The 12,201-nt window shown below is 43.0% G+C and overlaps 2 protein-coding genes across 3 annotated transcripts; one reads left to right on the top strand and one right to left on the bottom strand.

Moving 5' to 3' along the window:
- Nucleotides 1-2,545: 2,545 nt before the first annotated feature.
- mrpl20 (mitochondrial ribosomal protein L20) lies at nt 2,546-4,940 on the bottom strand. Of its 2 annotated transcripts, none has more exons than XM_042089646.1 (4): nt 4,737-4,940; nt 3,727-3,837; nt 3,296-3,373; nt 2,546-3,115 (listed from the first exon to the last, which is right to left on the bottom strand). In XM_042089646.1, exons 1-4 carry the CDS (start codon nt 4,821-4,823, stop codon nt 2,942-2,944), a joined length of 450 nt encoding a protein of 149 aa, XP_041945580.1. In that variant the 5' UTR covers nt 4,824-4,940; the 3' UTR covers nt 2,546-2,941. The 2 variants fall into 2 exon arrangements, with proteins under 2 accessions (XP_041945580.1, XP_041945581.1); XM_042089647.1 differs by lacking the exon at nt 4,737-4,940 and adding an exon at nt 4,063-4,665.
- A 738-nt stretch (nt 4,941-5,678) lies between these two features.
- On the top strand, nt 5,679-11,915 carry sdhb (succinate dehydrogenase complex, subunit B, iron sulfur (Ip)). Its single transcript, XM_042089643.1, has 8 exons — nt 5,679-5,834; nt 7,620-7,753; nt 9,088-9,173; nt 9,957-10,093; nt 10,200-10,316; nt 10,421-10,522; nt 10,750-10,872; nt 11,186-11,915. Exons 1-8 carry the CDS (start codon nt 5,766-5,768, stop codon nt 11,264-11,266), a joined length of 849 nt encoding a protein of 282 aa, XP_041945577.1. The 5' UTR covers nt 5,679-5,765; the 3' UTR covers nt 11,267-11,915.
- The last annotated feature ends 286 nt before the right edge of the window (nt 11,916-12,201 follow it).

Genomic DNA, 12,201 nt, shown 5'->3' on the forward strand with positions numbered 1-12,201 from the left:
TGGCAATGAGTAGGCGTGCATTCATGGGCATCGGAAAACCCTTTTTCCCAGTGAAAATGTCATCATTCACGTCACTTCATGTGGGAATCAGAGGTGGGAAACTGGGGCTAGATTTTGCTACATAAGTTGCCAAGTTAGGGGTTCATCATAACTTTTGTCGTCACATTGTAGTTCATTTGTAGTCCATGTGGCCTTTCATGTCCAAAAGTTTTAATGTGAACTTGGGAATCTGCCCTTTTTGTCACTTGAAAGCTGCATATCTTTCTTTCACAAGCGTCTTACACCATATTTTTAAGCAAATACAGTTGTTTATTTAAGATTAGTGAGTGTATGTTTTAACCTTTGTTGTGACATCCATGTTTTCCACACATTCATACGGCAAAGCACATGAACACTCGCGGTGGGGAAAGCAATGTAATCACAGGGGTGGTCCTTGTCATTCCCAGGTGGCATGACAGACCATAATGATGCACATTACTTAGTCCCTTGTATCATGGGGCACCAATCACATCGGTGTATCTGATATAGGCGGGCCAGAGGCGAGCTAAACAGATGACGACAGTGCTGCAACGTTGAAGTCTGGAATCAGTCAGTAAACATTGGTCGTAGTGTTATCCAATTGCGTGCAGTGAGATTCTCAAATGCATGCTTGGTGCCGCCTCTCGAGTTGGGCCATTAAATTAGTCATGACCAGACCCTTAATCTTTCTAGATTTCCAGGGTCTGGATTTCCAACTCCATCCCCTACTCTTGCAACTTTTGTGTATGTAAATTAGTGTGTGCATGTGTGTTTGCTTTTGTGTATAATGTGTGTGTTTGGGGGTAATGGTGTGTGTGTGTGTGTGTGTGTGCGCGTGTCTGCTTGCCTGCATGTGTGTGTGTGTTTTATGTCTCTGTGTGTGTGTTCGCTTGTGAGTGGGGGTAATGGGGTGTGTGTGTGTATTCGCTTGTGCGTGGGTGTGTGGGGGTAATGGTGTGTGTGTGTGTGTGTATGTCTGCTTGCCTGCATGTGTGTTTTTATGTGTGGCGTGTTTGTTTGTGAGTGCATGTGGGTGTGTTTGTGCATGCATCCGTGTACGTGTTTGTGTGTGTGTGTGTGTGTGTGTGTGTGTGTGTGCGTGTGAGTCTGTGCGTGCGTGCCCTTTATGTGTGTGCGTGTGAGTCTGTGCGTGCGTGCCCTTTATGTGTGTGTGTGTGCCTGCATGTGTGTGCATGTATCTTTATGTGCGTGTTTGCGTGTGTTCATGAGTGCGTGTGTGTGTGCATGCATAGTGTACTGTACAGTCACTAAATGTACACATATATTAATTTATTGTATGGTCCCCCATGAACGGAAATTTCACGAAACGTTGCATGGGGTCAGAGGGATAATGATCCTACACTTCAAATTCCATGGAAATGTAATGGAATTTGAGGGGGGATGGATAAAAATGAAAAATAATGTTTCGGTGTCATCCTTGTGGGACTACATGCCCTCCAAGTTTCCTGCACCCCGGTCTTTCAGTGTCCCTGGAATTGTTGACACAAAATTACTGAAGAAAATAAATAAATGAATAAATACAAATCTGGAAGAAAAAAAACTTTGACTAATCCGATGGTCATAATAATATTAATAATATTAAGTAATTATAATTAAAGCAGTAAATGTGGGCTATAAGCACAATTGGCAGGGATATAGAAACTAATTTGGCAACATGAAATCTACCTGCACACAGTGTGCCATTTGACTACTTTTAAGAGCAATGCTGCCACCTTCTGGAAAAATGTACAACCTGATCCAGTGAGAGTTCACTAAGTTTACATAAATGGTTTGAATGGGTGAAATTGTTTTCTGTTCATGTGTTGTACAAATGTCTGCTGTATTTTACATTTTCAATTGCTAATGTCATTTTGGTCAAAATGCACTACACTACACTTCCCTGCTGAATAGTCCTACCTCATAAAACAAATTGGCCTTATTTCATCACTTCAGTCATTAAATGCTAATGTGTGGAACTGTCATAACTACTTGTCATGGTACAAATGTTAATGATGATTTGAGAAATGCTTCAAAGCAACTGAGAAAAACTGTAACTACGATGGGTAAAGAGGCTTTAAGGCAGATTTGGCTGTAGCCTAACAATTTGCCAGGAGTATCCATTTTAGTCTCACTGCTGAGGACAGAAATGAGAGCACAAATTCACAAGATTTCACACAATTCGGTTTACAGTAAGAACTCTGCTCATGTCTAATCCTGCTTTTTGTAAACATAAACCACAACAACTTTGAGGAAATGTGTTTCGCCAAGTCACGCTGACGTCACGTCTTTCTCCAGAGACAGTGATTTTCAGTTTAAACCTTCTGTCACCATCTACTGTATTGTGGAGGGGAGGGGGCCATAAAATGTAATCTGATACATTTTAAAGCCTATAACATATAAATATAACTCTGCCCAAACCTTCTTTTCCCAGTAAAAGTATCTAAATGCCAATGCTCTTTTCTCCTTTTTTCATTTTAAAGACACTTTTCTGGCCCCAACACACAGACAAATAAAAGATTTAAACTCCTAAGGATAACAAAGGTTTTATTCACTTTTATGAACAGGATACAATACAGCAATTGCACATATATACACAAAACAAGGCATTACACAAAGGAGTCAAGAGGTAAACATTCTCTTTTATAAAAACTCCTGTCTCATACAAAAACAAATTCCATAAATATTTTCTTTCCAGAAGAAAGACTTCACAGAAGGTCAATCTCATCAGCTCCTCTGTAAGGTCTAGGAGAGAGAGACAGTTCTACTTGGAGGCAGAGGCTCACCTGAACCTGCGAGTAGGAATCTGTGTGTGTGTGTGACTAGGTGACACCTAGCTTCAGGATCAGCGGAGTCAGCGATGTGTTGCATCGGTGTGCTGGGGATGCTGCATGAGGTGAAGGGGGGGGGGGGGGGGGGGGGGGCATCACTGGAGGAGGACGACGCGGGACAGGACGCCAGGAGGTTCTGAGCCACTCCCCAGGGCTGCACGGAAACCCTCCTGCTGCCGGGCCTGTGCCAGCTTGGCAAGTGACTGGAATGTCCGGGGCTCGTTAATCGCTAAGTCGCTCAGAACCTTCCTGTTCAACTGAACACTACTCTGTAAAGAGATAATCCAGGGTTACATGTGAGTAATTGATTCATTAAGACCAGCGACCCCACCTTTATGAACTGTACTAAAGCTAGGAGAATTCACAATGCCACCAACCAAATTGAATTTAGTACAAATTATTAATTGTTTGTTATACTGTGTGTGTATTATCAGTGCATGTTTACTAACCTTCACCAGGTTGTCTACAAGGACTGGATACTTCAAGCCAAGTTCACGTGTAGCTGCTGCAATTCGCGAGATCCACAGCTGTAAACATAATCCATAGTGAGCACCAAGACCCAACAAATATACACTTGATATGTTAGAGAACTTTAAGGGTACCTTTGAGATAACAAAGCATCTAAGGTGTCTGGGATTTAGAAGGGTTTTTTTTTTTGTTTACATGAAAATCTCTTTTCATTCCACTGACATACAGTTATTAAGTTGCTTTTTGAGGGATAGACATGTTACTAGGTAATAAGAATTACTGCAAGAATCATCCTCATTAACCCACATTGCCTTGTCTTTTATAGAATAAGCTACTCTAGTCCACACAGCTGAACAGAAAAGCATTTTGTAAAGCGTGTTTAAAATCAGGTTGCTTTAGGATCTTTACATACCGTCCGCATGGTGCGCCTCTTCAGCTGTCGGCCTTTAGTGGCATAAACAAAGGCCCTTCTTACAGCGCGTACTGCCAAGCTGTAACATCTATTCTTTCTGCCTCTAAAATGCTGGAATAAAAAGACAAGTTGTCAGTTATCAACAGACAATGTTGCATCAACTATTTAAATTATTTACAAACTCTACCATGTAAGGCATACAAGTTGATTTCTCTTGCTAATGGCAAACCTTTGCCATTCACTGATCCAACTGGAATAGGGTACCCTGATCACTCTGCAAACACTAACGTTGACCAACCATATCTAGCCACAAAGACAACCGAAATTTGAACACACCTGAATTTTAAGTGCTTCACAGTGCCACGGGTTGTTTCGGTGATCAAGAAATGCCACAAGCACCAATGTGTTAGGATCAACCACTGACACTCAACTGGTAGGATTGACTACAAATAGCAGGATTAATTGACAGATTTGCGTGCACACAGTAGGATACTGGGATGTGTCAGCGTTGGTATTTCCAGCACGTCATGACGGACATCATCCACTAAAGGTTGTGGAGGACAGTTGGACATCAAGCTCACTGTGCGTTTTTCGAAATTACACAGGGAACCTAGTCTAGAAATCTAGACGCACCCTAGCAGGGAACCCAGTAGCTTAGCCTGAATTAATTGATTTGCACATAAATCCACAGCCTAACATTTGCATGATGCGCTCCTAGCATCTGACAAGAAAGACATGAAAGTTATCTCTCCTACTTTCTACTAACGTCAATCGCCATGCCATCGTTGTTAGCTAACGTTAACCGCATATCACAAATGACACTTGTCAACGATGATGGACAATGTTTTACATACTGAACTGTGATGGTCACAGTTGCTTCAATCTAACAATAAACTACACCGTTCCTGGTAATCGACACAGATCCCGGGGGTCAAGTCTTTTGTAACGTTTACGACGCAGTCACAATCACTGTGCTATGCTAATACTTAGCAGCATGAGTAAAACCTTACCCGTGCATTCTTCAAAAGCTCTTGTACTTTCCAATATCTGTCAGGACCACGGTTCCTAATTAAACAAGGAAAGGTCAAAAATACCATTATGCGACCTACGATGTAAATAAACTGAACGTTTAAGTGTAATGTCCGACGCGCTTTGCTATGACCTTAATCCTCGTTGCATGGGATGTTTTCCCCTCTGTACAACGTGATTCGTAACTATGTGACATGCACGGGGGACGTTCCATATCAGCCTGAGCTGCGCACAATAGTTTCTCTGTAAATGTAATGTCCCATCATGGCTGTCATAATTTAAATTAAATTTACGGAATCGACTTTCTTTCTATTCTAAAATTAGATTCGTCGACTGGGTCTGATCTTACTCATGGAAGTATCGTTGATATTTAAATGCTATGTGAGGCCAATAAGTGTTCATCTAGTTTAGGATATGCTTAATAATCTTACCAGCTCTTCTTTTCTCTTTTCTGCACTTCTCTCTTAGTTTCTTGCTCTGATTGATGAAGCAGTAGCACTGGTACAGTGGCTTACCAGACACTAATGATCTACAAAGTCCGCTGGCACGATTCACTTAGGCTTATTTAGTGTAACCACTTATGTAACCAGTGCAACCAGTGTAGCCTACTTTGGCTTTTCCAAAAGTGAACAACTAGTATTAACAAATCTAAATAATTACAATTTACCAAATATTTTCACAGGCTGAATTTATAGCAGATATGTTGGTTATGTGTGCAAAAGCAGGTTGTATGTAGGATTGTTGCTATTTTTGATCTCTCTCGTCTTTATTGGTATTTCAAATTATTGATGTTATTATTATTATTATTATTATTATTATTTTATTATTATTTTATTATTATTATTATTATTATTATTGCTGTTGTTGCAAATATGTTCTGACGTTCTTGAACATGCCTCTGCATTACGTAAAGGGGCGCTACCGGGGTTGAGTTGGCCCGGTGGATTGTGGGATCGCAGCAGAGTCAGGCACTGAAGTCCACTGTAAGGTCAGCCTCCCCACAGCCCAAGATGTCGGTCGTGTGTTTCTCCTTGAATCGTTGCGGTGGCATGGCACTTCGCTCCTGCGCTGGAGTCGTGGTAAGGCCGATATGCTTTGTGTAGTAATGTGGCGTGGAGTGGGGATGTTTTGTAAGTGAAAGAACCATGCAGGTAACATTAGCTAACACTAGCTATCGCTAGGTAGCTTGTTGTCCAGCTAAGCTAGGATAACGACGCATCTTGCCTTTACGTGACAGAGTCTGTCTGGTTAACCGGTAGCATACTTTACTAGCGCATGCTAATGATGACAGTTTGGTATATCAAGTCGAGTGAGTTAGGATCAGAGGTTACTGTCAAGGGTTACATCTTACATAGGTCAGCATGTTTTGAAGCTTCAGGTTCTTGACAGAAGAATTGATTTTCAATGCGGACTTAATTCGTAGAAGGCTAATAAGCAGTGTTTGTTTCAGTTAATTTTATGCTCAATTTGAGCCGAATGAGTGTTCGTTAACGTTTGGATTCAACGTTAGCCAAGCAACTTTTGTTGCCAGTTGTTTCACATGAGATCATGGATTTGGAGTGGTCTACGTTGTCAACATCAGTGTATATTATGACATGATATGTCTGCGGTAACATATCAACTGGCTAACATTTGTTCACACCATAGCATTTAGCTTGGGTAACGTTAGGTTAACACACACTCAAACATTGGTATCAAACGAAATTAAGAATGGACGCTCACATATTATTGATTTGGAAGACGCAAAGTTCATGCAAACCACAATGTCTGATGGCATACAGATTCTTTTAGTAGTGTTATTCGATAGTTTGTCGTCTATCCCTCCTTTATGTTAGGCTAGTTCCTTATGTGTTGACGTCGTTTTTTGGATAGATATGTCACGGTATAGTAAGGAGTAAGAATAGTTATATATGTATGAAGATTTTAATGACTATTTATCGGTTAGGTTAGTTTAGTATTGTCGTTTAGGAAACGTTGTTTTCCCCTCAGCGCAGGTTAAGTAACTTTTGTGGAGGGATGTGATGTAACCGTGCAGTTACAATATTCTCGTCTGTAGAGGGAGCGCTTGTGAAGGCATCTTAGACTGTAAAAAATAGGAAGGCATGTACAATTTGACGTGGAGATCTTGACTCCATTAAAATGAATGTCATCATTCATTTCTGTCCTGTTTAAAAGGGTTCTATTGTTAGCCTTAAGACAGGTGACATCTGTTTTGAAAGCCCTCAAAAATACCGTGCATTTGGTGTTTTCGGAGGTATATTGTCAGATAGGTAGAACATAACATTTTGTGGATTAGCTGTGTAGTTTATTGGCTTTTATACCATGTTCTAGGTTGAAAAGGGTGTCGTTTAAAAAATGTTTTACCATTGTCTAGGTTGTAAAGGGTGTCGTTTAAGGGTGTCGTTTATAGAGAGTCTGATAAAAGTGATATAGCCAGTACACCTATGAAGTAGATCTGGTAAAAAAAATTTGCCGTTCCATATCAATGCTTATGAAAGGTAACTATAACAATAATAGTAGAACGACAGTTGAGCCTGGAGTCAGGCTTCGCAAACAATGGAATTAACAAAACAGCTGAAAAAAACTAACGATTTTAGCTCTAAAACTCATTTAGTATTAATAATTGTTTTCATATTTATTTACTTCGTAAGTGACCATGGTATAAACGGGATAATGCTCTTCGGTGCGTCCATTATCAGAAATAAATGGACGACATGGTCCATTTATTTCTGATAATGGACACCTCGTTGGTCATTATCCCTTACATATAATCAGAATTACACCTCTGTTAGTATTTCTTCCCCAACCCCATCTGGGTATTAACATTGCTCGTCTTGTCTCTTCTCCTCCTTTCCGTGGACAAGGCGGTGCGTTATGCCCAGACCGCTGCAGCCCCTGCAGCCCAGCCCAGGATCAAGAAGTTCCAGGTGTACCGCTGGGACCCTGATACGGTCGGAGACAAGCCCCGCATGCAGACCTATGAGATTGACCTGAACCAGTGAGTGCACCCCGGAATGGCACTGCTGAGTGTGGCTCAGATCTGCACAGTGCAGCACCTCAGAGCTGCTATAGAGAGTCTGATAAAGGCATTGTCAGTATGTCAGGGGGCTCCGAGTGTTTTGCAGTCAAACTCTATTTCACACCTAAAAATGAACAAAATATGGACTGTTCTGTGGGAGAAATAAATGTGAATTCAGATTGAGAATGCAAAATAGCTTGAGATGGGAGAGCCTTCAGGCATTACTTATCGCCAGCTCTACCTAATATTGTGGCTTTGATAGGTCAGGCCCTGTTTACCAATCCAATGCTTATGTTTTGGAAGACTGGGGGAAAGTGAGGCATTTTGTTTGTGACATGGCTCAAAAGCATGGTAGTGTCAGAAATTCCCAGTCACTGATCTTTTTAGTGTGAAACAAGGACAAATGGTCAAACTCCTACATGTTAAGGTAGAGGACAGCTTAAACTGGCCAGGGGAAGAGGATGTTCCCGTGGGTGATGTCAGAGGGATCAGGGGAGAGGTTTAAAGAGATCGATGCCATGTCACTGGGCACACACATTTGTAATTAGGCCATCTGACCTGACTTCGCACTACCAGTCTTCCCCGTATACTGCCAAGACTCTGAAAGCAAAAACCCTGGCTGCGCCTGTCGCAAAATGGCTCGTGGGTGTTGCACATGTAACCCTAGCTGCTGGTCAACAAGAGGTCAGGGAAGGCCGGATACTTCAGCTGTCTCAGTGTGTGTAGCTGCTGTTGCTCAACTGCACTAGGAACTGCGCTCAATGCCATATCTTCCTCTTCTGGATATCATGTGAATTGGCAGGGTAAATATGCTGTAACAAAGACTGTATATATAGAACTTACAGTCTATGTGCTGTAAGAGCAGAGCTGGAGTGGGAGATGTGCTTCCATAGGTCTCATCTATCTTCAGGGACGGTTAAAGAAACATGACAGCTTTTTGGGAAATGAGCTTCAGTGTTTCCCACAGAATTTAATTCTATTTGTGGTGGTAGGTGACATGGTTATGATGCTAACGGATTTAATCACGATTTAGCCAGTCGTCTTCTAGGGGGTGGGGGTAGACGACAAAGAAGCTAATTCCCCAAAAAGTTGGCGTGTTCCTTCTAAGGACTAAATCATGATTATCAGTAATAAAACCTTGATATTGAAATGAAACCCATGTGTCCACTGGAGGGAGTCCATTGTAAAGCTTGATATAAAAGCTTTCCACACTCTTGTCAAGGCAGGGGAGCTCATCAGGGACAGACCAAGTTTGTAACACAGCGTGTAACATGGGAAAAGAGTCATTTCTTTGTCTTGCTCTTGTTTCACAGATGTGGCCCAATGGTGCTGGACGCCCTGATTAAGATCAAGAACGAGATGGACCCCACGCTGACCTTCAGGCGGTCCTGCAGAGAGGGTGAGGCGACGAGCAGAGCAGCAGAGTCGTGTGGAGAAATGGAGTAGTCTGGGATAGTGCTTGTATATATTGTGCGTGACATATTGTACATCCAGTCATCTGCTGCTTCTTAGGCGGGGATCACATTAGCCAGCGGCAAGCGTTAGGTTTCCTATTGTTCTCTATGGTTCAGCAGCGGAGCGGTGGCAACGCTGGCGTAACGCTAACGTTGAGCAAGCTGAGCTTTCGAAGCGCAGCGTGAGGATATTCAATTGACAAACCGTTTGTGTTGCTTAGGAACGAGACAAAACGTATTATGGTCGGAGCGTTGCATTACGTTTGCCGCTGGCTAATGTGATCCTCGCCTTATGGAGGTGGCAGAGAAGCTGGTTTCACAAGTTGCCACATCATACAGTAGGTAAAATACGGTAAAGAAGCCAAAAAAACCCTGAAGGGTTTAAGAGCGTCCTGGCCGGAGGCTGTAGATGCCCAGAGGTAGACAGGGGAAGGGAAAGGCGGAAAGCATGAACTATGAGTCATCACTGCTCAAACAACATGGCTGCTGGAGAACAAGCAGCTGCTTTCTAGACGAGGCCAGATGTTATGGCAAGCTTGGATTTAGTTTTTTTCTTCCAGGAACGGCTCTTCCTGTGTGTTACTAACTTGCGGCACCACAGACTGTTTGTCTAATTATTAGTGTTTCACAGAAACCCCCTGCTCTGTTTCGGTTTCCCTGAGCAAGCCTCCCTGTGAATCCCCATGGTCCTGTCACTCACTCACTGCACTGTCTGACCCCCCTCGCAGGTATTTGTGGCTCGTGTGCGATGAACATCAACGGAGGCAACACCCTTGCCTGCCTAAACAAGATCGACACAAACACCAGCAAAGCCACCAAGATCTACCCACTACCTCATATGTATGTCGTCAAAGACTTGGTTCCTGTGAGTATCAAGAAGTGTGTTAAAGAGTTAAAGCACTGATGAAGTAGTGATGTGATGTTGCTGTGCGTTCCAAGAACATTCCCCTGAGTCCTGCATCTGTGTTCAGGATATGAGCAACTTCTATGCCCAGTACAAGTCCATCGAGCCCTACCTGAAGAAGAAGGACGAGTCCCGGGAGGGCAAGGAGCAGTATCTGCAGACAGTGGAGGATCGGCAGAAACTGGTAGACATAACCGCCATTCTGGATCTAGATTGCATTGTTGTGTGTTGTCCTTCACAGATGTTTTTTTCATGCAATGTTCCACGTGTTTGTGTGTGCCTCTGTAGGATGGGCTGTATGAGTGTATCCTGTGCGCATGCTGCAGCACCAGTTGTCCCAGCTACTGGTGGAATGGAGACAAATACCTGGGACCCGCTGTTCTTATGCAGGTGCCTGTCCTTCTCACGTGTGTCTGCGTGTGTGTGTGCGTGTGTCTGTGTGTGTCTGCTTGTGCGTGCGTGCGTGCGTGCGTGCGTGCACGTGTGTGTATGCGTGTGTGTGTATGCGTGCGTGCGTGCACGTGTGTGTATGTGTGTGTGTGTGTAAGTGTATGAACAGCACAGATGCAGACGGTCCAAAGGGCAGGCTGTGTGACCTTTCCCTTTGTGTTGATCAGGCGTACCGCTGGATGATCGACTCTCGAGATGAGTTCACAGAGGAGCGTCTGGCGAAACTGCAGGACCCATTCTCTTTGTACCGCTGTCACACCATCATGAACTGCACTAAGACCTGCCCCAAGGTACGCATACCTACATCAGGCCACTCACACACAGACCCAGCACACTAACATGTCCCTCTACAATTATTAGACTGGCCCAACCCTATTGCTTCGGGCTATTTATTTGACCATATTGGAAAAATGTCCTAATGGCTTAGCCCAACTTACTTACAACATTACTTCAAATTGTTATGATTTTTTTGTTCCTTGTTGATTTTGTTTTTACAGCTGTTTTATTATTAATCTGATGTCATCTACTTCAAAATGAAAACCCTGTTCACAGGTTTCGATTGCCTGTAATAAATTGTACTCGCTACCCTTTGCTTTGTCCCAGGGCCTGAACCCAGGGAAAGCCATCGCAGAGATCAAGAAAATGATGGCCACGTACAAGGAGAAGAAGACAGCCACTGCATGAAGACTTTCTTTGGCACGCCTGTACCCTCACAACCGTCCCCTCCCATAATGTACAGTTATCACGAGCCTCGGCGAGACCCTTACAGACCGCTCACTACACAGCCCTCTCAGAGATACACTCCAACGCAAGTGACCCTACAGCTAAGAGTAATCGGATGGCTCTTTGTGTGTGTGGATGTGTGTGTGTGTGTGGATGTATGTGTGTGTGAGAGAGAGAAATAATGAACACGGGAAAGAGTGAGACAAATGTGTGTGAGTGCCTAATAAAAAAGCTATGACAGGCTAAAGTAGTATTCTGCAATCCTAGTTTGTCCAGCCTGTTGTAAATCTGTTGGAATGGGAGTGTGCAGGAGTCTGTTCAGAGTGTGACATGGTTAACCATATACAGATTCCACCGGATTTCATGTTCTTCCACCTAAACAGAAGACTTGGTTTTTGTGTAATTAATAGTAACCTTTCAAATCTCTGGAGCTATTTCAGCTGCTTATGCAGAGATTATATATCTGATGTTGTAATTATATTTTTGTTAAATGATCAGTAATTTATGACCATAAATACACTGGGTGTTGAACGGCGGACAATAGTTTTGATCAATCTTCATATCCGATACTCCATATTTTCAGTAAATAAAGTTCATATTTATCAAAGGACCTCTGTCATCCTGAGTATCTGTTGTGCAAAACTGCAATGTTCGCAATACACCGCTAGAGTTCCCTCCAACGCCTCCCGACCTTCAACCGAGTGTCTGGGCTGGTAAACTGCAACTGCTTGCCTTGTAGTTGGGAAAGGCTCTTCACTATGAAGTTGAGAGACGGACAGTTTCTGTCATTTCAGACCTTAAAACCAAAACACGGAGTGACCGTTCCACAGCTTTGCTCATTACCTTGCCTGCAATCTATATTCATCTGACAAGACGGCGAGGTGTAGTGATAAAAT

The sequence above is a fragment of the Alosa sapidissima genome, chromosome 4, assembly GCF_018492685.1.
Source record: "Alosa sapidissima isolate fAloSap1 chromosome 4, fAloSap1.pri, whole genome shotgun sequence".
Lineage (NCBI taxonomy): Eukaryota > Metazoa > Chordata > Actinopteri > Clupeiformes > Clupeidae > Alosa > Alosa sapidissima.

Coding starts and splice junctions, on each gene's coding strand:
- mrpl20 (XM_042089646.1), bottom strand. CDS start 4,823: ATGGTATTTTTGACCTTTCCTTGTTTAATTAGGAACCGTGGTCCTGAC. Junction 3,374..3,726: donor AGAGGCGCACCATGCGGACG/GTATGTAAAGAT, acceptor TTATGTTTACAG/CTGTGGATCTCGCGAATTGC. Junction 3,116..3,295: donor TTGTAGACAACCTGGTGAAG/GTTAGTAAACAT, acceptor ATCTCTTTACAG/AGTAGTGTTCAGTTGAACAG.
- sdhb (XM_042089643.1), top strand. CDS start 5,766: ATGTCGGTCGTGTGTTTCTCCTTGAATCGTTGCGGTGGCATGGCACTT. Junction 7,754..9,087: donor TATGAGATTGACCTGAACCA/GTGAGTGCACCC, acceptor CTTGTTTCACAG/ATGTGGCCCAATGGTGCTGG. Junction 10,873..11,185: donor GCACTAAGACCTGCCCCAAG/GTACGCATACCT, acceptor GCTTTGTCCCAG/GGCCTGAACCCAGGGAAAGC.